General features: G+C 39.3%; 1 protein-coding gene across 10 annotated transcripts in view; it reads left to right on the forward strand.

The window, feature by feature from the left end:
- The window catches only part of ZNF521 (zinc finger protein 521), a 235,871-nt gene that overhangs the window by 204,167 nt on the left and 3,985 nt on the right, over positions 1-27,719 (forward strand). For all 10 annotated transcript variants that reach the window (XR_008448491.1, XM_054058508.1, XM_054058509.1 and 7 more), the window contains one exon: positions 2,223-2,338. Coding sequence is in view for 9 of the 10 variants with exons in the window: in XM_054058508.1 (XP_053914483.1) it covers positions 2,223-2,338 (116 nt within the window). In the remaining variant the exon portion in view is untranslated. Of the gene's footprint in view, positions 1-2,222; positions 2,339-27,719 lie in introns of those variants that run through there.

The following is a 27,719-nucleotide window of genomic DNA, read 5'->3' on the forward strand; positions in this document are numbered from 1 at the left end:
AGAAAGCCCACTTGTGTGTATTTGTTGGCTTGTGATGAGAAGAAACACCCTTGTTAATGGCCTTTAGAAAGCAAACCATGCTGTCTTCCCACAAGTCAAGTTCTGCTCTCCCCCGACACAAGTCCAAGTGTGGAATAATCCTCCCCAAGTCATTGGTGTTATTCAGTAGTAAAACCCAAGTGAGAAAATAACTTGACCCAGTAGGGCTGAGCACTGCAGTGTTTGGGCCATAATGAGGAACAGAAAAATGCTGTTGTCGGAAATGAAAACACATTAAAAGGATGCCTACAGAGTTGTTGTGAGTTTTTTTAAGGACTTTTTAATGGAACATTTCATAAAATGATAACCTAAAACATAAGCGTTAATATGTAGCTTACATGCCCAATTTTGCTTTACAAGACGAAAATCAAAGATAATCACAAACATGACAAAACACACTTTGGGTATTCTCGCATCAATGGCATGCTAATTCTGGAAGCCATTCAAGACTTCTGTTCTCCATTAATGGGAGTGAAGGATTTTCATTGATGGGCAAATAGACCCTTTAATATCTTCATTTTACTTCTCTTTGTTTGGCAGCTCCCCTCCCAATAAAACCTAAGTGCACACTACAGAGGGAAATTAAAGATTTATTTTTCATCGCTCAGATACAGTGACTGGTGATGATTATTTCCTCACTGTGTTCAGGTTTCACACATCTCTGTGGGTTATAAAATTTGAAAAAATGCATTGTTCATCTTCGCTGCACAGCTTGTCGTAGTAATGTCTGAGGGTGGATAGTACTGCCATAAACAGTTTGCCTGTGTTCAATAATTCTTTCAGTTAGGTGTTCTGGTGTTTTTTTTACTTTTATACCAAATCTACTAATTTTTTTCACATGTCTTTGTGTACACATTGTGAAGTGATCTTTTTTTAGTGTAATGGCATGGTTCTTCAATTTCCAAGTTTGAGGGAGTTTTAAGTGCCATATAAAAGCCTTCATCTGTAAGGAGTACACACTTACGGTTCTTCTTATGAGCAAGAACAGTGATAAAACTAAACCTTTCGTGATTCAGCCAGTAGGCTTGTAAAATGTGTTAAAGAGTACGGAGATATGTCGATTCCAATCTGTGTGAAACACTTTTTCTTTTTTTGCTAATGGGGTAAATAGACATCGAGCATTAATCATAAACAATGGTGTTTTATTAGCAATATGCCATTAAATTATTTCAGCATGTCTTGCTAGAATATTAACAAGAAGTAGAAATCACCACTGTAAGTTTTATATGGAAAATGGAATCTGATCTTTTTTTTTGAAGGTAATGAGAAATGTGATTAAAATGTATGACTCAGAAGAACAATATTCTGATGTTTTTTGTTGCCTTGCAATTAGAATAATTTTAATGATTAGGAGTGGAGTCAAAGTCAAATGCCAGCATCTTTAATAAATCCTTTCCCTGCCTATACAGATTAATATTGTAGATGCAAACTTTTTTAGGTCACAGTGCACCAGGCATCCATCAGAAGTCAGTGCTGCCAACCCAAACACTGCCTCTGGCATATACAATTTAATTATTAATAGTATGTCTCCTAGGTAAACTGTTACACAGTCTTAGGGCCTTGTTTTGTAGTCATTAAAATTGAACATGTTTATATTATTGAAACCCTTGCATTCAGTGTGTAGGCAGAGTTGATCTTAAAGTATCCAAAGAGAATTTACCTGCAGTTCTGTTTCACATTTATAGACATTGCCCCAGTGTAGCTGTGGGATATAATTTTTAGCATTAACACATTTAAATACAGAGCTGTTTGTTAGCTTTAACTTTAGGCACACAGAGTAAACAGGACTTCGGCATCTATGCTTTTCAAACCTGTTGGTTGCTAGGAAATATATTTTGTATGTATTCAATCAAAGCGTAGCAAGTATGAAGAAGTAATTCTGAAGAGAAAATGGCATTTTTAAATTCTTTAAATTTGAAATCTTCATTGGTTGTTCTGTTAGTGTCCTTTTTTTTTTCTTTGTTTATCTCTTCCAGTCCATTCAGTTTAGAAGAAGGATTACACTTTGTACACAAATAGTGTTTGTTGGTACCCATTATAGCAACAGTGTATTGCAAAATCAGAGTGTACCAGCCTAATTTTACCTCTTGGAATTACTGAGTCTTTATGGGAAATTGTTTACAAAAAGCTCTTCATTTCTAATATGAAATAATGACAAGCTTACTGTTTGTCTAATATTCCAGTGTTTGTCCAAGCGAACAAGTTGCAGCAGCATATTTTCTCAGCCCATGGACAAGAGGACAAGATCTATGACTGCACACAGTGTCCACAGAAGTTCTTCTTCCAAACAGAGCTGCAGGTACCATACTTGTTACCTGGGGATTATAATAGCATTATGTATTTGATAGCTGAATTCAAAGCTTTGCTTGCCATGACCTCCTCTGATACTTGCTCATCATCAGGATAAGAATGAGGGAAGGACAAGAGAAATTGCAAGTGGTTCAACCCATGCTGCCTCAAAAAGGTGCAGGCAGAAAGCCACCTGGTACAGACCTGAATTTTGGGAGCCACCTTTGGATTTTTGCACTGTAGGTTGTTGCAGCTCAAGATATTCTTGAGGAGAGACAAATGGGCACCCTATTCTTTCCGTTTGATACCCATGAAATATTTACTAAAGCGGTGAAATGGAAAATTAGCGTATTATTTTGTCTCTAAATGGGCAAAGCTGAGCATTGAAGTAGGAGTACAGGGATAGGGCAAGGAGGGGAAGTGGAGGAAGTAGACAGAATTGAGGTTGGTTTACCTGCTGGCCATTTCCCATAAATAGTAATTTAGTGGCAAAAAAAAAAATAGGGTCAAATGAATGGTATGCTTTATTCTTGTGTGCTGTTGTCAGACTTGTAATGATACTGTTTACTAATGGTAAACAAAAGGACAGAGAGGAAGAAAGTAATGTTGAAAGTAATGTTCCAGTTGAAGACTGAAACCAGTTTCGGATGAAGGGATTATTTACTGTATATTGACATTCTTCACTTCTTGTCTTGCAATGAGAAGCTGTGGTGTGTTATTCCTGATATGGTGTTACACTTTGAGTCAGCAGCAGCAGACTGTTGCTAAATTATTTTACTTTATACCCTACACTATTCACAACGGAATGAAGAGCTTATTAAGTACTTAAGGATTTCTAGTAGTTTCTTATAGCAGGCTCCCATCTTCAAGTCCTTTGACTGAGGTGTCCATAATTAACTTTGCTTTCAACCAGAGCTGGATTTCATCTTATCAATGAAGGCAAAAGGATAGTGATGCATGTGCACATGTATGCCCATTTAGTATTTCACTTTTCCAAATTTTTATTTGCCGAGAACCTGATATTAATATTCAGCATAACAATACGAAATATTTCTTTGGAGAAAAAAAGAAATTAGAGCATTTAAACCATGCATGGATTCATTATGTGAGAGTTTGGTATTTATATTGATTGCACTGCATTTTCTCTTTCCTAATTTATTTCTGCATGAAAACAACATGTAATAAAGCCTTTCTCATAGCTTTCCCTACTTGTTTCTCGGTGGATCTCTAGGTCGTGAGAGCTCAGGCAGTATGCGCAGTACCATACCTGAAACGCTCCAAGGTGCCTGTGCTACATCTCTCTTCTGTTTTTAATAGATGCAAATCTGTTTTGCTTACTGTCCATACTAGGTACTGCATGCAAGCTCTGACCCAAAGAGGAAGAGGAAGACAAGGAAAACAAAATCAAAAGTTGGGTGCTTAGGGAAAAAGATAGTCATACATAGTGATAGACAGGAAGAGGGAAGATTGAGTTTTGAAGTTAGAAAGTGGTCTGGATTGTGTAGAAAGTTATTGGACTTGTGGGAAAAATAAAAGAGAAATTGAGTGGAATGAGGAAAGGTCAGAGACTAATTTTGTTGTATGTGTTTCTTTCACAGCATGGATTTTGTGGTATCTTTTTCTTTGCTTTTTTTGGTCAAAATATTTGTGGCAGTTTTTTGCAAAGTGTTTCCAAAGATGAAACTGCTTTTTCAGGAGGAAAAAAATTATATTCTTTGGCTTTCTGATTTTCATGAATTCTGTTGTTCATCACTGATTAATCAAAATGAGGAAGTAGGGGCAAGTGGGGCCATGAGCAGCTTCTGAAAGAGAAAGGACAGATCATTTGGGAAGAAAGAAAGACCAAAAGGAAAAAGAAAAAAACCACAACCCAGCAACAGAGAAGGTGCAGGTATGCAAAAGTCAATTATGAAAAAAAAAAAACCCAAAAAAAAACAGGAACAAGAGGATAGAAATTAGTTTTAACAGCAGGATGCAGACTGGGTTTTAGAAAGAGTAGGCAACTGCATTCTGAAGATACAAAATTTAGAGAGATACAGGTGTAGTTGTGGCATATACAATAACCTCTGTACTAATTTGTCCCTGCTAAAATACACTCTCATTTCAAAATGCATGGAATCCCAAGCAGCTGCCTTGAGCTTTTCTGTTATAATAAAAGCACATGTTTTTCCACTCAAAATTCATCCCTGCACAAGACTGAGGGCAAGATTTCTCTACCTCAATCTAGGCCTTGTTCATCAAAGCTTCAGTATAACTGATATATCTGGTTTTCTAGGGAAGGACACAAAAGAACGTCACTACAGAGAAACAAATTATGTTCTATATTGGCTAGGTGACAATCAGTGTGTTGGTTGTTCCATGCTGCAGAAGGCTTTTAATAGACCACATCTCCATACCCTTAGAGACAGCCTCTCTGTGGCTTATCTACAGTTGCAAAAACAAAAGGTATTCACTTTCTTATTAACTTAATTCATTATGTTTATTATTCTAATTAACTTGAGTAGCCCCACCCCAGCTGAGAATGCCTTAAGTTTTAAAAAAATGCAGTACCGTCATGCTATGTGCGTTTATTTGTTGAGATCACTGGCTTTCTGCTCATACATCCAGTTATCTACCCAGGCTGGTGAAAGGGCAGCAAAGCACTTAGGCAGAGCAGTAGGTAGAGACCTTTGGAGTCTGCTTTTGCCAAAAATACATTGATCTCAAGCCCACTCTCATTTAAAACCTATTCTAGGAGGCATCACTTTGTTCAGGCTATCTACCAACTGAAGCAGTAGAATCTTTGGCAGCTAGCCTCCAGGTTACATTTCTCTATCCTTCCACATTACTGTGGTTTGTGTCGGGGCTTGCAGAATAACAGTGTATTTATTTCCTCTATCAGGAATCGTTCCTTGCTTTTAATTTAAACATGCATCTATAGTGCATCTCCTGTGCATAAGAGATGCTAACCATCTCAGATTAGAAACCTCAGACAACACTCCACGGCTGTAGGGCAGACTAACAACTTGAACAAGGTAGAGCAGAGCAGAACACAATGACATAGAAGCCCTATCCACATGTATAATACCACTGGTGATTAAAGGGAGTGAATTCATGGATACAAAAAATAAAGGCATTATAATGATGCTTAACTTGGTGTTTGGCTCAGTGCAATTCTTTGTTTAACATTTTATGACTACTGTTCTGGGAAGAGTAGGCTATAGGAACACACGAATCCCCACATACTGCATTCATCCCACCTTGGGCAAGTTACTATCCCCTCATTACCAGTCTTGTCAATGGAAAAAACAAGTTGGATTCTCTTTAGAGGTTTATGTGATTTTGCTTAAGAGCCCTGTTAGGAATGCAAGACAATCCCGAAAGACCACATTCTGGTGAGAACAGAGAGAGTAAATGACCAGTGCTCAATCAAATCTGCAATGTATTACTCAGCTATTGAGTTGAAATAATGAGATTTTACAGGAATTTGCTCTTTATTTTAGGATCATCTACATAACGTGACCTTCTCCCACCTTTGACACTTCCTTTAAACAGCTTTGTTCTGCATTGCTTTTGAATAAGCTTTAAATTTTTGGAGATACTGCCTCCATAGAAAGGAAGCAAATGGAAACCTTCTGTAACATTTAGAAGTGTGTTTTAAGAGTGTTCTGAGTTGTGGATTTTTATATTTACATTTTCAAAAGACTGCGGTGTATTCACACTTCTGAAATGGAGTTGAAAAAGTACGTCCCTAAAAATGTTTCTTGTTTAGAATGGAAAGCTTTTAATAAGACATGCTTAGTACAATAAGAGCTTTTCAGAAATAGGCTTGTAACAATCTTTAAAATCACAAATACATCCAATCTAGGTACCAGATTAAGGAAGCTGCGAGGTAGGTGTATTTATAGGGTGCCTACATGTCTCCCAAAAGTTAAAATTCTTCTAACTAAACACCTGGAGTATGACCATACAGCTGTCTGTACAGAGTGGATTTAACTAAAACAGTCTTTTCCGACAATCATCCAGAATACTGAACTTTTAGTTAATGAGGAAGTAAAGAAACTTATCGCTAATTTAACTTAATACTAATTTTTCATTAAATTATGAAAAAGTAATTTGTGCCTATTAGAACTTCCCTTTCTTGCCCTCACACTGTTCCAGTGTGTGTTTCTTTTGCCTTAGTCTTTGGATTTAGGCTTAGGCACTTAGTGCTCGAATGGGTGTTTGGTCTTCTCTTGTCCCTGATGAGATGTAGTCGTCCCTTCCCTATTTCCAGTCCTACTGTTACTTCCATAGTTAACACAAAATATTGTGGTGTTTGTGGGGAGGAATGAGACAGTCTTGTGGGGTCTTACATACAGTGAATGGATTAATTTTAGATTTTTTTTAGATGTTGCTATACCAGAGAGGTACCAGTGTCCAGTAGAACTGCTGAATAATTGTACAGGTTTTATTAGAGTTTTACCAGCGTGATAGTTAGTTCTGAATGTGATACTAGCCAAGATTACATGGCCTCTCAGGACTATTTTGCCCAGTACAAAAATTATATCTCTTTTTGGTGAATTACAGCATTTACTTAACATTTTGTGACTAATACTCAGTTGCCCCTGGGGTAGTTAAGCGTCCCCACTTTACAGACATGAAAACTAGGGCAAGAAATAATTGGAGCAGTGGTCGCTCCACATCCTGTTCAAAAGGGACCTGGCCTCAGTGATCCACGCCCTTGCTGCTTCCCGTCTGGACTCCCATCAGTGCAGAACACCTGGGCATGAAGCCATCAGCCTGTAGGATGTTCCAGCTAATACAGAGAGCTGCAGCACTGTTCCTCAGTAGCAAAGGAAACTAGGAGCGTATTCAACCTGCTCTCTTGCTGTCTATACTGACTTTCTACATTTTTGTCCAGTTGTGCTCTTACTGGGTCCAGCACATCTCAGTAAGCACCTGAGAAATTCTTGCCATTTGGGAACAATGCAGCCCTGCTTTCTGAGTGTTTTTATCAAAGACCTGAAGTTCTTTTGCACAAGAGCTAGAACTTTATCCCAAGCTGACCTGGGAGCATGGAGCAGACTTCCACAGCGGTTAAGTACTGCCATGAATGTCCTCAACTTATGCTTTTAAGAGTAGGTTGTACCTAGAGGTGCCAAAGGCTCCTTTCTTTCATATAAACATGTACCTGCACGTAGATTTCTGAATCTCCCCCCAAACCCCAACCCACAACAACAGAGCTCTTCCAAAACTACACACTTCCTTCCCCTGGGAAAGGATGAAAGAAAGAATGAAGCCTCACAGCAGATGTTAGTCATGTCACTTAAAGCAGCAGGATAACATTCTCAGCTCCCAGTGCAAGCAGCTGGAGCAAAGTGGGGCAGAGGCAGTATAGAAGAGACTCCTTCATGAAGTTTTCTGTAGCTTAGTGTTTGTCCCTCTGTGGATGTCCAGTTTTAACATTTTCATGTTCCAAGGTTAGCATTGTTGAAACTAATCTTCCAGTTCCATCCTCATTTCTTTAAGAGTTAAACTTTCCAAAGATCTCTGCACCGTAAAATGTTCCCAAAGATCTCTACATTTTTAAGTGGCCTTTAAAATAACCCTTGACCAGATCCAGAGGAGAACTAAGTAAGCTCTAGGCTATTTCAAGAGCTAAAAGACTTGACTGAGACCATTAGTGGAGACAGTAGCAGAGCGGGAATTCAAACACTGTATTTTCTCATTCAGAGGTCAGCTAGAGAAAACTGCTAATTAACCTGGGCTTGGGCTTTCTCCTTGTGGCAGAGGCCTTCTGGGGGCCAGCTAGGAAAGAGATTGGTGTGGGAATAGGATCACCCCTAGCAGCAGAGGCACCACCACCTCCATAGAATTGTTCTGCCAAGGCTCCCGCAGTAGCTGAGTGTGTATCACATAGGTCCCAACAGTGAGCCTTCCATGACAGCAGGGAGACCACGAATATTTCACATCTTTACCCAAAAACAGGGACAAAACTTTCAAACCTGCAGGTGAAGTTAGATTTTCAAGGATGTTTTTTTCACAAAGAAAAGGCCTCAAAATAATTTTTTTAAAGTTAAATTGGAGATTAGGTCTGGCATTTCTAGGTCCCCAAACTCTTAGGGTGAGCAGTGGAACATAGATGCCGGCTTTCTAGGCCCCAAAGGCCAGAGCCAGCAGGGAATAACTTTGTCAGCTCTTCTTAAAAGGAAGCCTACCTGAAATCCAATTAACAATCAAAGCTTTAGGCCAACATTTTCAAACTCAATGGCCTATTTCTGAGAGGGTGCTGAGAACCTTCAGCTGCATTTAAGGCCAGTACAAGATGCTGGTGCGAGTAAGTCAGGAAATCAGGTCATAAATGCTTAAAGTTAGGTATCCTGATAAAAGCATAGGTGCTGAGCAGCCATAGCCTCATTTAAGGTTTCAGCAAAACACTTTTGATGCCTCAGTAAGGTTGGCCTTGTCCTTAGTAGGCAATCAGGTTGCTTTTGTCAGAGCAAATGCCTAGGAGTCAGGAGAGCTGGATTCAGATGAGTCTGGTACTAATATGCTTCACTTAACCATGCATCCTCTCCATCTCATAAGTGAGGATGATGGTAACACTATGTGTGCCAGTGATATTACGATTGTAATTAATGCTTGTGGCTTGAGGGAAGTAGATAGAGCTGCATGCATTGCAAGTGTTATTAGTTGAAGTGCTTTTTTTCCTGAAACCTTTCTGTGCTTTGTGTTTCAGATAGATACATGGGTATTAGTCTGCACCACGATGTGCATTGAGTATTTTTCCATGTCTTCCAAGATTTAAAAACTTCAGGCTTGTGTTCCTAACACTTGAGACTCCATTCCCTAGAAGGGAGAATGATTTTCTTTGCAAATTTTCTCAAAAAGGCAATCAAGAGAAGCATGGTAGAGGCACTCATGCATTAGCTCTTTAAGGACATACCTTCAAAGTGTTTCCCTGACAAGTCTTCTGCTTCAATGTCAAACACAGTTTAAATACCAAAAAAAAATACTTTGAATTCCCTTCCAGTACCCCTTCCCTCCTGGGGATTAAGGGGTGTTACAGCCATATTAGGTTTTCATGCAGTAATTCTTCTCTAAATAAGGAATTTCCAGGTTTGGAGCTTGTGAGTTCACCGTCTTTTGATTGGCCTATTCAAATGTAAACACTCCCTGTGGGTACTTCATTAGTTCATGAATATTTATAGTACATTGCAAAGCCCACCAAGCCCAAAGTGCCAGGTTTTTTCAGGGACCATTTTGATTTCACTAAATAGTGCTTGACAAAGGGTATTGACTCTCATGCTCCACATACTCCACAAACTCAATGTACTTGTAAGTATATGCAACAGTCAGCCTGTGAAACTTCCCACACTTTCCTGAAAATAAACAAGAAACAATATGTTCACAAAATCTCTTATACCTTCCCCGAAGAGAATGTTCCTTAAATTTCTGGAGCAACTGAATCACAGTTATGGATTTGTTTTTTCAGATGCTTGAGTGATATTACTGATGAAGTTACAGAATTAATTGACAAAGACGGTGTAGTAGTTAAGTGATGAATATTGCCTTTAAATTAACCATTTTAATCTTGAAAAGAAATTCAGACTTAAGGAACAGTAAAATGGCACAGGACTGGAAGTTAAATATACTGCCCAAAATAAGTACTGAGCTACACCCACAAAGTGTACCCATACAAAAATAAGTAAAAATGTATATTCCTTCTCTTTCAAGGGTGATAGATTCATACCCTAATGTGTATGTGCTTGAATATATGTGTCTATTTTGCCTACTCCTTCCTGTTTATGCTCTTCTATTCCTGGACTCTTTTTGTAAAATATAGGTATCTATTTTTTCTTTAAATCAGTAGCAACAAAAAAGGTTAACCCATACATTGGATCTGTTCTCCTTATTGCCTGATATGGTCAGCATTAAATAGATTCTGCAGAATTAGGTAATAAAGTACAGTTTGCAATCTTTGTGACTGCAAAGACTGTGTCATGCAAACAAGTGAAGTTTGTTATCTCCAGTCTGAAAGCAGCCTGAAACCATGGCAATCAGAAGATAAGCTCCACTGTTCCTTTGTCTTTTTAAGTGTTGTCTCTGAAGCGTATCAGTGACATTACATGTCAGCATTAACATCATGATTTCTGATTGTTTTAGCAAATGGAACAGCAAGATTTGTGAGATTTCAGCCTAAAGAAGCAAATCAGAAGTTGCTGCAGAAAGAAAAATGAGCAGAAAGGCAGGAAAAGTAGAAAGGAGATCATGGGGCAAAGAAAGAAACAAGATAGTGCTTGGGAAGGCAAACATTTTCAGCTGAGTGATGCTGATAATAATGATAAGGCACTTGTAAAAATAAATCATGATAATAATAAGAAGAAGTTCAGTTACTGCACAAAGGCCAATTTCTACCCTCAGTCCTTGTAGAAACCTCTGTGAACATCAGGGAGTCCTGTTGTAGATTGAAGGCAGGGAAAGCAGTAAATGTATTCCCTGACCCACAAATAGTCATTAGAAATGGAATTCTGCCCTTTCCAGAAAATGAGGTTTTATCATCTGTGCCCTGAACATTTCAGCCTACACCTTGCCATTAGTCAGATCAGTTGGCTCATACACCTGAAATAAGCAGAAGAAATAAGCACTCAGTTTGCATTTGAATAATTTCCCTGGTAGATCAGTTCAGTTCTCTTAATTGTCCATCCATTAATTTCTTGCTAATGTAGTTGATATCGATGACTGATTTTCTGTGCTAAATAGGAAGCACCACTTCTTCATTCTAGGATGCATTCCTTCCTACAACTGCCCTGCTGTTAGCTACCAGTAGCTGCCATTATATTATCTTTCATCTGGCCCAGAGCTGACAACAGATGGCCATCTCCGGGACTGCCATCAGTGTGACTTTATGAAGCATCCAGCTATGGTGTACTGAGGAGCTTCATGGCCAGTTCTGCAAATCTGCCTCCCTTCCCCCCACCCTGCTGCTGGCCCCCCTCACTCCATCCCCATGAATAAGCTCTTCATTCCTGGCTCCACTCTCGACTAGTCCTGCAGTTTCCCGACAAGTGATGGCACAACGTTATCCTTATCGGTGAAAGTTTGCCGCTTGAGGTCTGCCCCCTTGTCCCTCCGCAAGACTGGCAGAAAGTTGCCGTGGCTCATGTATACCCCAGCCTCCTCATTCCTCCATGGTTTCAGTATACCAAAGCATAGCTAGAGGAGCAAAACTACCACCTTTTAAGATCTGTAGGCTGACCCTACTGTCTTCTATCACAGAACTTAGCTCAGTAGCTCTGCATCTCCTCAGGCTCCAGGGATCTGGAGAGAGGGGAAGATGTTTGTTCTTTTTTGACATGCTGACAAACCAAGATTGAGTATATCAAGTGTAAAGGAAGATAACAATATAGAGTAGAAACCTAAATTAGAGAAAAGTATATAATTCACAAGCATCCTGATTTCATTGGCATGTTGGATCATTTGGAAAAGCTGTTTCAGCTGGTTGGCTGCTGTGCATTTTGGAGAAAGATATATTGTTTGCTCTTGACACAGTTTTCTAAAGCATGGTACCTACAGAGCTGAACCCCTATTTTAAGAGAAATTCACATTTGTATCCTTTATTGTGATATTTGCAGCAAGTCTACAGCTAGTAACAGTCTCTGCCCTCGAGCTATAAAGGAGTAAGGCTCCATTGTTGGAGAGAGAGCAGCCTTCTGTGTGAAAGGCTGAGATGTGGTAGGCAAGATGAATAGTGCTTAAAAGCAGTGCTCGCGGTGCTGTCATTTAGAACAGGAACACTGAGGATTTAAACGAAAGTGAAAGGCATGGTAAATTAATCCTTTAAAACTGGTCAAATTTTCAGCTGCCTAAAATAACAAGTTTTCTCCATTGATAGGTTCATTGCGTAGGAGGAAAGTTGGGAGGGGATGAATTCCCTTAGGGAGGAGGTGCAGCTAGTTTGTGAAAACAAGGTGTGGTCAGTGATTCATAAAGAGACACATCCAGGAAACTCCAGTAAACATCAGTCTTGGCTCAAAAGTGTCGACTTTCCTTCTTCTTCTTCTTTTTTTTAATTTTTTTCTTTCTTTTCTTCTTTTTTTAAGAAAAATATTTTTAATATTTTAATTTTTAAGGAAAAAAGAGCATAATTGGGTTACTCCATTCCAAACATTAGTCAAAGACTCAGATGCAGATGGCTACACAACTGTTCATTACAAAACTCCAACCAGGAGGAACAGCTTTTAGGTTTAGCTTTTCTACCTATCGTTGGGGTCAGTTTACCATGCTTTGATTAAACTGAAGCTGAAATATGATTTTGAGTGGGAAAAGAATGGGGATTTTGCAGGTTCTTGTGATTTATTTTTTTTAGTTGAGCTTCTTTTGTGTTCACAGCTGAAACAGAGTGTCCTCCACCCTGTTAACAAGGGAAGAAAGATATAATTCAAATCTCATGAACCAATAGTGCTAAGTTACATACATTTCAACATACAGCTTTAATCGTTTAGCTGTATTGTTACAGTCTTGTTCTGCACCACAATCTCTAGAGGCAAGCAGTGGTCATGGGTGTGTAAATCTGCTTGGGGAGTGTCAGTGAATACTCTGCTTTCCCCCATATTTCGTGTGTGTAGATGTGTGCTATGTAGTATAAAGAACCTGTGATATTGTTAAATATTAGTGATGCATTTTTCTTTGCTTCGCGTCTGTAAAGGTGAAAGGTGATTGTGCAGGAAAATGGAACAGTATATTTGCTGTGAGACAGGCACTAAGAACTCGCTCCCATGCTCAGTTATAATTCATGACTGTACTGGTGGGAAGCCCTTATCCCTCTGTGGAGTTAATGCATCTCTACTGTAGCCTGCTGAGAGCACCCTGTGTCCCCTCCCACCATCTGTGCATTCACTTGCGTGCTTTCTCTCTCTCTCTTTACTGTGAGATCTCTTGGTGTTAAAACTGTCAGACTACTACTGCCTGGTAAAGGTGGCTTTACGATATGTATTAATGTTGAATTGTCATTTAAAGGTTTAGGAGGTAGAAAAGGGATATGTCACCATTTATTTTAAGCTCTCATTAGAAAATGCTGAGCAAATAGAAAGATAGATTTGTTACTGCAAACAGCAAACAGCTTTGAACAGTTTACAGAAATTGCCACAATGTAAGGTAAGAGCTATTAATGGCAAACACATCTTTATTCCCAATCTGAGCATATTTTGCTGTTTCTTGGTACAATGGATCTCTGTTTGTCCATGTCAAGATCTGAACCAACGGCACTGTAAATTGAATTATATTTATTTACCCATCAGATGGCTTAGCTGACAACTGTTTTATTTTCCACAAGTTGATCTCCTCTTTTAGCTGAAAAGCTCTCTTGCAGGCGCAAGTTAATTGCTTCTATGCTACCTGAGACTTGAAATTCATGTGACCAAGTGCTGTAAGCTAGCACAATCTTACTTGAACAGGTAGTGTACAAAGATTTTTTATTATTATTATTGCTGTAAGGCACTGTCAGAAGGCCGGTGAGACTGTCTAGCTTCGAAAGAAAGAACTGAACTCAGTTCACAGAGGTTTGAGATGATGCTTTATCAACCTGGCACCTTACTGCTATATTAGACGAAGAATATGGTTAAAAGACCGTGTACTTGACTGTCACAGCAATATTAATTTGGAGTGTTTCACTGAATGTAATCTTATGTAGTCTGTTGTTAGTGTTCCTTTAAAACTTATAAATCAAATTCAGACCTGGAATATCAGTGAATGAACTTAACAGATGTGCTGCCATAAGGGACCTACTAGGTTATAAACTGCAGAAATGGTCTTTTCCTATTTCAGATTCCTAGCTTATTCCAGGGAGATGTAGGAACCACAGAAGTAAGGTGGAAGGTCACGCGTTAGGACGGTAGCACCCACCCAGTGCTTGATGTTGGGTGTAATTGTCAGGAAATCCATCTCCAATCATTTTTTCATTCAGTCATAGCATCCTGCCAAAGCTCCTGAGCAAAAGTAGGGCAGGAATGACTTCAGTAGCTCTGTGTCCAGGTTTTCTTAGGTGAAAGATCACTTTGAGATGACACAGCTGAGTAGTCAGGCTGAAATCCTAGTTGGTATTTTATTAATTTTGCACCAAGATAAATCCTGAAATTCTGACAAACTCCATGACAGGTGAAATTCCTTCTTGCAGAATCTGCTCAGCAAGAGGCTGCTCATTTCGTTCTGTTCGGAGGCAGGCAACAGGAGGGCAGCTTTATAATCAGCCCTCAAAGGAGCCCCGGCCGCCCCAGAGCCTTGGACTGATTGAATAACTCCTGGGCCTCTTCCCCTAGGCCTCCATCAGCAGGGGTCCTGTGGAAAGCAATCTCCCGCAGACTGGCACTGAAGTGAGCTTTAAACTACTATTTTCTGCTCTCCAGAGGAGCCTGGAGTACTAAAAGATAGATGGACTGCAGATATTTTATGAGAAACTGTCAGAAGAAGAGCAGAGTAAATGTTTTTTTTTTTCCCTTCTTGAGTCACACACTGCATCACTGTAGAATTTTTCCCAGAATCTTTTACAGTGAAAGTTTGAAATTAATTGGTTGCTAACCTTAATTTACCCCCTCCCTCTTATTTTTCTTTCTTTTTCCTTCCCTCTTCTTTTCTTTTTTTTTTTTTTCCTTTTTCTTAAATATTCACTCAGAGGCCCTTTGCTTAACCACAGTTGCAGAAAATCAGTACCATTTGCACTGAAATATTTATAATGACAGAATGAAAAATTGGATTCATTTTCTGGCCTGTAGCCGAACAGTCTGCAACTTTGCGTAGCATTTTTTAGCATCTCTCATTCCTCCCTTTCATTGGGGTCGTTTTCAGACAGACACACACGCGCTGCCCATGCTTCAGAGGAATGCTTAGCAAAACACAGAGCCATTTTTAATCTCAGCCTTGAGAAAACAACTTGCCTGTAACCGTACCACCATTTGTAGGAGGAAAGAAAAGGGGGGTGGGGGCGGGAAGTGTGTAGAATCCCTTTTACGGGAGAGATTATAGAGGATGACATGCCATAATCCTGTCCTCTACAGCAAAGCAGCGTATAGCTGGAATTCAGCAAGGTGCTTTGGTGTGCTGCAGAGGAAGCAGGGTGGACTTAGCACTGGGCTGGAGAGCAGAATCTCTCCAGTAATCCCTGTTCTACGGCCAGTTCCCTCGGTGGCCTTGGGAAACTCATTTACTCACGAGGGAAGAGGTTGTCAAAAGCTCCCTTAGAGGCTGTGCCTATAAAAATGCCCTGTGCTTCTTTGCACCTCCAGAAAACAGAGGATGCTGGAACTGTACATATTTACTTCCCTCACAGCAATGGTGTGAAGGTGAAGTGGTTGATGTTTGCAAAGTGCTTTGAAAATGAAAGTGCAGATCCTCGGGCTCCAATTTGCATCCCCTGCCAGTATAAAAGGTAGCTTAGTCAGACAGCCAAGCATTCCTTCAGTATGCAGCAATTCCTGTTTATTTTGCTAGATGGTTCTATATCACTCCCTTTTGGTCTTCACAGGGATGTCTCAGACTCCAATGAATTCCAGGGGTGTTTAATTGATATAACAATCCTGTGGGGGCTCTTACGAGCTGTTATAAATTTGGGCAGCCTTATGAATGAATGCTCTAACATGTGCTGAGGACTATGGTGGCCCAAAGATTTGGAAGTTTAGACCACATGGATTTACAAAAATATACAGTGGCTGTATAGGAATTAGTATGAAAATATGCAGTTTAGCAGGGAATGGTAAGTCTCTGCAGATGTTGGACCGTTGTGCAGAAATTAATAGAGAAATATATCTGTGAAAAATGGTGATTTCAAAAACCCTCACAAATTATTCTCTGGTGAGTTCTGTAGACTGTCTTGACAAGTGTGTTAGTTTCTGGAAAAGCCTTGTAGCCAAAATGTTAATCCCTAATGCCTAAAAAGAGGCACCTCGACAAACTGGGTTCCCTAGGGAAGTGAGCTGGGTGCAGGGGTCAGATTCTGCAAGGTGCTGAGAATCTTCTGAGAATGTAGGTGCCAGAAATTGCCTATCACAGTTCAAAAATGTTGTCTTGCTGACTTTACCCATGTCAAATTTACAACATAGCTCTAATTGCTGATAGCTGGTATCAATGTATAATGCTGAATTCTGATCTCTATTCCACATCACTCATTTGAGCACAATTTTTTTTTTTATTTGGTTTCTTATGTTAGAGCTTCAAAATGTTGGCTCCCTCTCAGTGGTCCTGGGAGCACAGCCCAAGCAGGTGTGCCTATAAGCATTAGGAAGGGATGGACATCTGCTGTCAGTACAGCTCGGTTAACACTGCACAGCGTTCTGTGGTTTGTGAGCAATGCATACTTTTTATCATTCAAAAGTTTCTTACTAACTTGCAGATTTGCCTTTTTACAGCGTTCCCCAAGATAGTTTGACAGGTCAGCCTGAAGTGATGAGCGTTCTGACACAAACTGCACTGTATCGTAGAAATTTTGCCTGCAGTTGTTTTACTGTAGTACTGCTTTGATTTGAGAAGGAACTTTCTACAAAGTGGTGTGGTTTCCGATACAACAAAAAAAGAATTCCAATATTGTGCTCTGTGTATTCCAGAGACTTTCTGCTTAGTCCTTACTACTGCTTTCTGGTTTTCTTTTCTCTTCTTTTTGTATACAAATGGGGATCAGTATAAATTTTGTAATTTTTAACAGTTACTGGGAAGCAAAAATCATAGAAATGAGAAAGAATGTGAGCTTTAATTGCAAATATTTAATATGTTTTAAAAGTGACATTTTGAAGGCAGGTTGCCCTGACAACTTAATGACTTTTTAAGGGAAAGCCATAGATTCAGAGTAGGCTTTTTTGAATCCAGAGTACTTTTTTGGTTAATCTGACCAGAACACAAAGGTGTGTAAAATCCCTTAAAATGCTGAAAAGATTTGCAGAGCCGATAGACTGTAGACAGCAGTGAAATGACAGTACAGGTCTTGCTGATGCTAATGGTATGTTGCAAAGCTGTTACCCAACATCAGAGACGGTAAGAGTAGCCCCCAAACAAATGTTTTATCACCTTGTTGAAGACAGTACCTTCCTGAAAAAGCTGCTTTCTCCGTGGGCCTGAACTGTTGTGTTGGTATTGTTTTTCTGTTTTGAGTGCCAGTCTGTTTACTAAAGTTATTAGTTTATAAATTTTGCCAAGGTAAAATAACTGTGAGAGCTTTAAATTAGATTAAGTGCCACTTCTGTGTGGCAGGTTCCTTTGAGGGCTGATTAGAAAGCCCCTTTCTAATCAGCCCTCCTGTTGCCTGCCCCTTTATGCGTGGTACTTTTGCTGTGTGCACTTGTTTGTAACTTACCTTTGAATGTATGTAAGAGTGCACTGTGGTATAAAGAGTCACCTTCCAATAGAGAAGATCCTGCTTTTTTTTTTTTTTTTTTTGTTTCTGGGATCAAGCTAATACTTCACTTTAAAGAGTTATTTTAATTAGGTGGAGTTTATTGTAATGAATTAAAATTAACTTCGAGTAGCAAATTATATGACTGTGAGGGTTATAGATGAGCCTCACCATAGCTACAGCACATCTTTTTGTAAAGGAATTAAACATCTGTATTTCAGACTCCTTGGAACTAAATATAGACCGCAAATGAGTTTAAGTGTTGTCTCCAGTTATATTCCTCCTAAATGTGGTCCTTTTCACTGGATTAGAAGATTGCCACATTAAAAACCAGTCCTAAGTGGCAACAAAGGGTGTAAGCAGCGGCTGCAGGAGGCTGGATCCCCTAGCAGGACACATTCTAGGAGACAGAACTGCCACGGCATCACGAGACAAATCCAGGGAGGGGGGGACCAGGGGAAGGAGGGGTCATTTCTTCGACTGTCAGTGCAGGGTCAAAGCAGGATCTAACGATGTGTCTGACTTGCAACGTGTCACTGGCCAGCTGTGTGACAGGAACCAGAATGACCAACCTCAAAGAATGACATTTGGTAGGAGAGTACTTCCTCCTTATGGGGGAGAAAGAAAAAGGCATAAAAGGATGTTTTTTTGCTTATTACTTTTTGGAGGGGGGGAGTATTAAAACTTCATTGTCTTCTCCTTTTATAGGTTCTGAAAACAGGAGAAAGTGAGAATAAAATTCCTCCCATTAACTATGGTTATATTTCACACTTCTTTTACACAAATGCAAATGACGGCAAAACAGAAGACAATAGAGAATCCAGACTTCTGCATTTTACAACCAACAACCACAATGACAAACATAAAATTTTATTGTCCTAGTACCACATGTCAGTAAATGCTCTAGATTTATTGATTTACAGTGTGTGTCCTTATAAAATTTAGAGAAGTAGTGACTTTGTTATAAAGGGCAAAATAACATTCTGGTCTCTCTAAAAGTCACCTTTATAAGCTGGAATTTTGAGAACTGGAAAGGAGGGAACTCAAATGAGGTTTCTGTAGAGAACACAATGTTTCGGCATAGGATTCTTAACTATCAAACTAGTTAACCAGCTATAAAGGAATAAAAATTGTCTTTATTTTCTTTTCCAACAAGCAGATCTGTAATTCACACACACTCCAAGCCTGCCACATAAGCACTTTCCCAGTTTCCACTATTCCTTGTTTGAAGAGCTGTAAGAATGAGGACTAGAAGATGTGCAAAATGGGCTGGCACAGGAAGCAGTTATTAAGGAAGTCAGTGAGCAGAAGCTGTGGGGGCCTCTGCTTATCAGATGAGAAATCTTCGGACATTACCATCAAATCTGCTCAATCTGGCTTTCCTTGCTAACTGTCTTGAAGGAAAAAGATGCACCACCGACTTGGGGACATTTAGAAGAGGAGGAGAGTTAGCAGAACTCCGTAGTTTTTACTTTTTTTCCCTGCACATTTTTAAATTGACATACCATGAAGGAGGGGGCATATTTTCACTTATATTCCTGATTTCGAGATCCAAAATACATATCAGTCCACTTATATACTGTCTTGACTGGGTATATGCAGGCTTACTAGCTGTATAACTACCAAATATGATTTCCACGTACAAATGACAGGTTTGGTGATTTTAAAAGTGGGCTGACACAGGTTTTGCTTTTAGCTGAGTGAAAATGGTGTTAGCTGCTTTGAGTTAATCTCAGGCTGATCCATAACCTCCAGTATGCTGAGTGCTGTTGTACAAGGCCCGAGGCACCGGCTGGCAATGTGCATGGAATTCAGATTCCAGGCTGTCCCTTTGTCACCTGATCAGCACAATACCCAGCGTTATGTCATGAGGTAGGGAGGTGAACTCAGCAATCGATACAAGTGTGGGATGCGTCTGTCTGTATAATAAGAGTGCAGACAAGTTACAACACTTTTCTTTCAGGCTGTATCAAGAAACTTGTCGTTTCACTTCTAATTTTGTTCAAAGAAATTCTTGTACATGCACCTGTGGACAACTGGAAGGGATCATTGGATTAAAGGTTGCCTTTTGCATATAAATCAAAGCTGTATGTGCTTCACCATTTTAAGTGTGTGACCTTTTGAATCCTATGGACAGATGCTTAAATTCTGGACCTGCCAGTTGGTATAGGATTTTAAACCAATTTATTATGCAGGTTTTAAAAGAAAAAAAAAAATTTGAGAAGATGATCCACTTAGCTAAGAACATCCCTTCTCACAACTCATCAAAAACTTAATTGCTGACCAGGTAGATGTGTCTAAAATCCAGATTTTTTCATCTGTTTAATCCCTGAAAAGGCCTATCAGGATTCAGTGAGTATGAGAGAAATAGGAGGAGCAAGAAATGTATAATGTTTCCAACAGGGCATTTTTGTGCAGTTATCAATTTAAGCTTCCATTATTTGTCACTAATTACTGCACTGAGCTGTTAAATATTTAGCAATAGTTTGTTTAATTTGATTTGACCTATAAAGGAATCTCTACATAGCATAGCTCCAGTTATGGGAGCCAGTTCCACATTCCCAGCTAGGCAAATTTGTATTCATGTAAGATGAACACATATTGTCAGACAAGGGGTTTCTTTTTGTTGTTTCAGGTTTTTTTTACCTCTCTCTCCAACAGATTTATTTATCTTTAAGGTATCTAAAATTAGAGCACGAAGAAGGAATGCTGCTCGTGGATGTAAAATGGGAGGGAGGTCAAACATAAACTTGTTTACAGATGTTGTAGTTTAGAAATCACCAGCATGATAAATTAAACATAACAAAGAAAAAAAAATTAAAGCAGAGCCCATGAACATATGTGTCTGTAAAACACTGACTTAATCCCTGAATATCTTATTAGGCAGTATTGCCTATCAGAGCTTGATGTCCCCTGTTACTGTTGTACAATAGCTGCAGATAAACCTGGATTTGTTCAGCTTTGGGTTCTGCTTGCTCTTTGCCTGACTCTGTCTGACACGGTGAGGAGACTTATGGCTGTGGCCTCTGCAGAGAATGTGCAAGAATCAATCAGTACATGAGCAATATTCACTTTGTTTTAAACCCTACAGGCCTCGCTCTGTTTGTATTTGTCCCTGTCTTGAAACTCTCTTGATTTCAGAGGATTTTCTCTTAATTTATACCAGGGTAATCATAACCATGTTCTAAAGTAATAAGAATTTTGATGTATTTCTCAGAAGTGTCTCCTTTTGCCTTTTTTTGTTTAAGCTTTTATTCTCACTTAATGAACAATTTTCTTATTGGGGGAAGGATGCTTGTGTGTTAATTTCAGACATTTGCAGTTTCACAGAAGCCTTGTTTTTCTACAAACAAGACTTAGGCCTGGATCCCAGTTAGCAGTACAGTCCCTTTGCAGCATGAAAGAACAAGAAGGTTTCCCGGTTTCAATTAATTGCCGTGAACATGTCCTAACCATTGCCCTCTCTCCCAATCACCATCATGTTAATAATAATAATAATAATAATAATAATAATAATAATAGATGCACCTTGCCCATGCAACCAGGAACATCTTGTCTGAAACAGAAGAGTTTGTTGTAAGTTCCATTGTATTTTGATAAATGCTAAACAGGCCAAGGGAGGCTTACGGAAGGCTATTGCCTAGCACCATAGATTAAAATAGCCTTGGAGCTACCCTTGATTTATATCAGAGGCTTAACCAGGAGCCCCCTGCCAATGCTCGTAATGAGGAAGGTGCGAGGATGGTGAACAGACCCCTGTGTTTGTTTCTGTTCTCTTCTGGTGACAGTGATGAAGGTTTTGTTTACTGTACCTAGGAACGTATGTAATTCTTTTTCATACAACGGATCTGTGATATATGTACTCATATATAATAATGAATCCAAAAAGGAATCATTGACATTTTACTAGTGGCTTACTGGAAGTCCTAAAGAAAAATAGGTATTGGGGGGGTGTTTTGGTTTTGGTTTTGATTTTCAGTTTTCATCCCTGAGAGCATCTATCCAGTTTGAGATTTTTTAATGGGTTGTTTTTCTCTGGCCCAGGTGGAAGTGCAAGAGTAGAAAAAACAGAATACTGTGAGTTTTACATAAATATGATGAAAAGTATGATCTGATTAGCTGTCATGCCATTTCAGAGACATTGATATAAAATCAAATCACATAGCTTAGGTGAACTAATTTACTTGACTAACTGCAATTAAGTGTAGACTTTCCTAACTTATCATTGTCAACAGTGGTCAATCATGACCTAAGATGACCATTTAATTGGCCATCATGTCTGAGAACAGATCTGATTCTCAAAGGCTGGTAAACATCAACTCACCACACATAAGTGGTATTTATGGAACACAGATTCTCTTGGGATTTGGCCCCTTTTTTGTTGTGCAAATAGCTTTTTTAGTTCAGATGAAATGCTTATTTCCTTTGGAATCTCAAGTTTCAGGGACTGTATTTTGTTAGGTCTGAGCTGGTGATCAAACTTACTGCATTTAAAAATTCATTTGTACTCTTCCTGCTCTGCCAGCTGCACTGCAGTGCTGGAGGTGATGGTGGCAGGAACGCCTTGCTTGGAATTTTTTCTGTTCTGTTCAAAACTCCAAAGTCTCCATTTGACTTCCTACTTTTCACCTATGAAAAACTATTAGACGTTATTTCCTTTCCAGCTCCCTCATTCACTCAGGCTAAAGTGACCACTGAAATCTGAATGTGTATTCGTTTTTTGTGTCAAAAGCATTGTAATTCCTGGAATGAAACACATCAGAAGCATTTGTTATCACCAAGATTTCAGTTATAACAATTTAAGTAAATTTCTCATAGTTTGTGTTTTATGAAAGGAAGTAAGGGGCCCAAGGGGGAAAATGATCTATGGTCACATCATCTGTTGATGAGCCTCAACTGAAGTTGCTCTTTTTGGATTTCACCTATAATGAAAACGTTTATGCTCTGAGCGTTCAGAGATGCTCTGTCAGTACAATTAAGGATTATAGCATAAGATGGACCTAGGTATGTCCCTAACCTTCAGTTAATTCATATGGTGGAGATGGGCTGTGGAAGTGGCTACCCTTACTGTGGGAACGCAAATCCCACTGATGCTACGTTTTCATTCCTGTATAGCGACTGAGTCTGAGAAGCCCATGTAACAGAATCCTCTTAATTGCTTGCAGCAACAGTGGAGCCAGGTCTTTAACGTTTTGGGGCTCTGAAATTAAGTTTACTGCTTTCAGATGCTTTGAAATGGCCCAGATAAAGTACTGCAACCAGCTCCTGACTATGCAGATTTGGTTTCATGTGTGATTTGGGGCTGGCTGAGCCTCTTCCTCTCCTGGGATGAACATGAGGAAAAAAACCTAACCCTGAGGTCTATGAAGCTGTGAAATAGTGTCCCAAGAGGAGCATTGGAAGCTCTAATTAAAATTGGACTGGGCAAAACACTTGAAATTACACTACAGGCAATAATCCAACACTGGCAAGATGGGTGGAGGTAACGCCCTAATGGTTTTTTTCTCTCTTTAAATTCTATGAATTCTTGTTCTTTTCTTTTATTATGCTATTATACCTTTTTCTTCAATGGTGACACAGTGTCATCTAGAAAGTATTATAAGATGCTATTGTGAGATGAGTAAGATGATGTTAAATGTCAAAAGAAAATGCAACAGTTTCTCTGCAGGTTCACAGTGATTATATAGAAACAAGAAAAAGAGAGACTGTAAGCAAGAGACATCAGTGCAGTGTTTCTGATCTGTATGACAGTGGCAAATGCCTGCAATGTACATGTTTATCATTTTGACATTGTGTTTCATATTCTCTGCTTATGAAGAATAACAGATTCCACCAAACCTAACAAAGGTGTGGAAAAGTCATTTATTGTAACTGTGTACATCATTCAGATTGCTAGAGACATCTTCTGTCCAAATGTTTCAAATATCCCCAAAGACCTGGACTAAATAATATCTTTTACATTTTAATTTATAGTATGTATTCAATCTTAGTATCTCACAAATCTAAATATCTCATCAATTTAGCTTTGGGTATAATCATATTACAGTTTACCAGGAAAGAACCCTGCCACTATATAATGGGGCTTTGACAAGAAACTCTGTGCTGCTGTACTGAAGCAGCACAAGTTTGAAGAAATGGTATAAAAAAACAACCTTTACTGAGATTTTTCTTATGGTTGTGTCTGAATTAGTTTAATTTAATTGTTTTTGGTGTTACCGGTTAATACCTCTCTTCCCTCCTCCCCTGCACTTGTTTCCACACAATATAGTATTTCAGCAGTTCCTGATGCAGAGCTTTCTATGTGAGAGGTCTTATATCATGACAACCAGTTAAGTAACAAAGCATCAGATCGAAGTTCTGGAAACCATGTTGACACTGTGAAACTGCATTTTTGATTCATCATTACCACTGCACTTAAGGTTTTGCTAGGCTTGCCTTTTCTACCAGCCTTTCTTTCTTGCCTTTTGCTTCTGGAAAATCCAACATCCTCTTGTTAGCTGCAGACAGTTTGAAAAGTATGGTGTAGGGTAAAAAGTTGGAATAAAAAGAAGGGAAGAGAAGCAGAAAATCTTGATTAGAAAGTATAATTTAATAGAACGTGTATTGAACCAAATGTATTGATTAATGTGGAAGATATAGTACTTATATTGATTCAAACTAGAGATTTAGTACTAAAAGCTGTAAGCCAAAAAGCTGTTGCAGATTGCTACAAAAGTCAGTTTAATGCTGTCCTTGAGAATGCCTTCACAAAGAAATTCTTCTAATGTTTGAGGAGTAGGTAGAATGCGGTATATGTCAGTTTGATCCCGGAGGGTTTTATTTTGTACTCTAATAGCTGTTACGAGCCTACATTATATCCAAGGAGTAATTTTCCTTAGGGGTGCCCAGCTCGCTTTGTGTCAATATTCTAGCATTTTAAGTCACGTACAGTATATGCTTCTGGGAACAGTGCAGGAGCCAGCCAGACTCATAATGGTCTGCATTCATTAATAAAGGCAGAAGCTTCTGTCCCTCCATTGCCCACTACAGGGATGCCTCCTTGGTCTTCAGGGATCCGTACAGACACATTTAAAGAAAGCTTTATTTTGAGTGGGCAGGAGATGAAATGCAGGACTTGCAGGCATTTCCTAAGTCAGCTATATGCCCGAGCACAGGGGTGACCTTAATGGGTCAGAGAAGAATGCAGGTCAAAAGACTTATTATCCAGCCTGTTGGAAACCAATTGCTTTTGTTAAAAAAAAAAAAAAAAAAAAAATTGTAGCGCTTAAAGGTTGATAGTAATGTAGAGTTCTGTTTTACAACCTGGAACTGTACTGCAGCCTGGTGAGGTGCATTTTTTTTTAAATGCAAAAAATACAAGATTATTCGTAACATACACAGATTCCAGATAAGTGATAACATGTAGGGTACCATAATTACTTAATCAGTAATGATTGATTAGTCATGTTTGTGTTCTTGAACTAAGAAAAAAATAACATGCGGCTGTGGTACTATTACCATCTGTTGAAGTAATGCATCTACATTTCATCTTTGTATTTCTTTACATGTAGCCTCTTTGCACTGTTTGTCAGGTACAACCGTGTCTTGTTTCCTCTAGTCATAAAAAACAGAAGTCCCATTTAAATTGAATGCAACCGCAATTCACATTGAAGATTCTAATGGGCTAGTGAGTTTGTGGCTATTCATGGTTATTTTTAACTTCGTTAATTTTGATGCTGTGGTGGGGAACTTTTTGCTAGCTAATACTTCTCATGCTCTATCTGAAACACAAAGACATGCACCAAACAACAAAAAGTATTATTGCCTCTTTTGTCTCTAGCATTTCTGCAAAGAAACCTTTCTATATATTTTTGCCGAGGAGATTCTTCCACTCTGTTTTATTGTGAAATCCCTGCATGTTTTTAACTCCTTAACACTAACAAAAGGGATATCTCAAAGCATTTACATCCAGAAAAGTGGTGGCATATTATTTTATAGCAGTTCACATAACAGTTGGAATTCTGGATTCTGCTAACAAAAATAATTATCTCCGGGAACAGGGCAAATGCAATTTAAGAGTTTATTTTGCTTGTGAATTATATTAAATGCAGATTTTCCCAGGTAAGATACCTGCTTTTCAGATAATACTGAGACAGAGAAGTTGGAGATGTAGGAGTTTTCCTGTCTCTGTTGGTGTCTAATGCGGTAACAAATGCAGTGACATACAGACCTCCTGCTTCACTGTTCCTCCATTTTGTGCATGCAAAGCTTGTATTTGTTTGCAAATTCATTTATTCTCAAGAAATCACAGCTCTTGGAAATCTTCATGTAGCTATTGCTATAGTCCAGGAAGGATTGTGTTAAGAAAAAGTGGCTTTCCCTTTCCATGGCTAAGTAGGAAATTGAAATTTTGCTTCATAGGGAGACTGCCTCATAATTAAACAGATGTGTTTGTCTGCACTCAGATTTGGGGGAGGTAAAGAAGGAGAGTATGTATCTGTTGGACTTAGTTAAATGACTTCTCTTTAGCAATTGGATGTACTAAATTGCTCCAAACTCAGCCGAACTAGTTGGAAGTTTCCAGAGAAGGTGTGTTGCAAGCTTGTGTAGTGTGCCTTTAGTGAAGGGCAGTGTGCTCTCTGAGGCGCACAGAGGATCTCATTTGTAATATTGTGCTCTCCCTGGGTGGACTGCACTCCCGTCTCCCTGCCGTGTCCCTGCCGGCGGGAGCTCCAAATTCTGCTTTTCCCGCCTGCCTGAACTGCCGCTGCCGGGGAGCTCAGTGCACACAAGGCAAAGAGACAGCGGAGTCGAGATCTGCTGTGTAGATAATGGAGGAGAATTTTTGCCCTAAATTTTTAAACACAACACCTCTCATAAAAACAACGAGAGTTCATAACTCGGATTAATGTTTGCAATTTTCAGTCACTTAGACATGGGGTCTCCAATAGATGGCTTTTGGTGGAGGGGAATATGGCTCTCTGTGGGATTACAGAATTTTCTCCTTTTCTTATCTCTCCCCTCCCATCCTTCGCCTGCTTGTCTTGTCAGTGTTATGCTTCTCAAGTGCTTCCACTTGGTATTTTTTTGCCACTTAGCCAGATAGGCATTTCTCCCTAGTCTCTCACATTTGGGAAGCCTTAATTACTTCGGAAACTGTGTTTTGTTTTGACTGCTAACAATAAGTATAGTTGCCTTTTTAAGGCCTAAACTGCTAAAACCATTTCCTTATGTTCATATCCTGCCCTGTCGCATTTTTCTCTGCAACACTCGTTTTCTTCTGTTATCTCTAGAGCATCTTATTTTGTACCAGGGCACAGGAGTCAGGGGCGCTGAGAGCAGGGGCAAGGCAGTCCTTACACCATGTTTTATTTTGTCTCCTTCATATTTGGGCCTTTCCATTTTGTAAGCAAAACCATCATTGCACCCAAAGTTACAGCTACGCTTCTAAAACACCTTTTGACTGCCTCATGTGCAACTGTTCATCCAGCCTCAAACTGATTACACATTTTTCACTTAGCGAAAAGAAATAAAAAATGGGCATGACTGACATGCTTGCTCTCCGTAGGTTAGAAACAAAAGACATCTACCCTCCACCCCCGAAATATCTCTCTGCAATGTAACAGCTGGTGTATGACTTCACTTACTCAGAAGCAGAAAAAAAAATCAGGATTCAGGCTGCCACCCCATATTTAACTTGTCCTGTTGTTTCTAGGTACTGCGGGGTCTCCAATAAGCCTGTGGTGTTATTCTGTAAGTGCTGCAATAAATGGTCACAACAGGATGACAAAAGGGCTGACTGTCAGGCTTAACTCTTAATTTCCTTGCTTTTGTGGTTTAAAGTCAGAGCCCATTACCTGTGACCAGCCAACATTTTAGTCTGCAGCCATTGTTACTGCTTTACAACATTTTGAAATGATTTTATGGGAAGGATAAGAAGCTAGCTGAAATCAAGTGATAGAGTATATTTTTTTAACACTCTCTGGCCTTGGACAGTCTGGAATTCCTGCAATCAGCATTAAATCATTTTGTATTCACATCTGGAAATTGCATCTTTAAGTGTCACTGGGTCATT

The sequence above is a fragment of the Cuculus canorus genome, chromosome 2 (genome assembly GCF_017976375.1).
Source record: "Cuculus canorus isolate bCucCan1 chromosome 2, bCucCan1.pri, whole genome shotgun sequence".
In the NCBI taxonomy this organism is placed as follows: domain Eukaryota; kingdom Metazoa; phylum Chordata; class Aves; order Cuculiformes; family Cuculidae; genus Cuculus; species Cuculus canorus.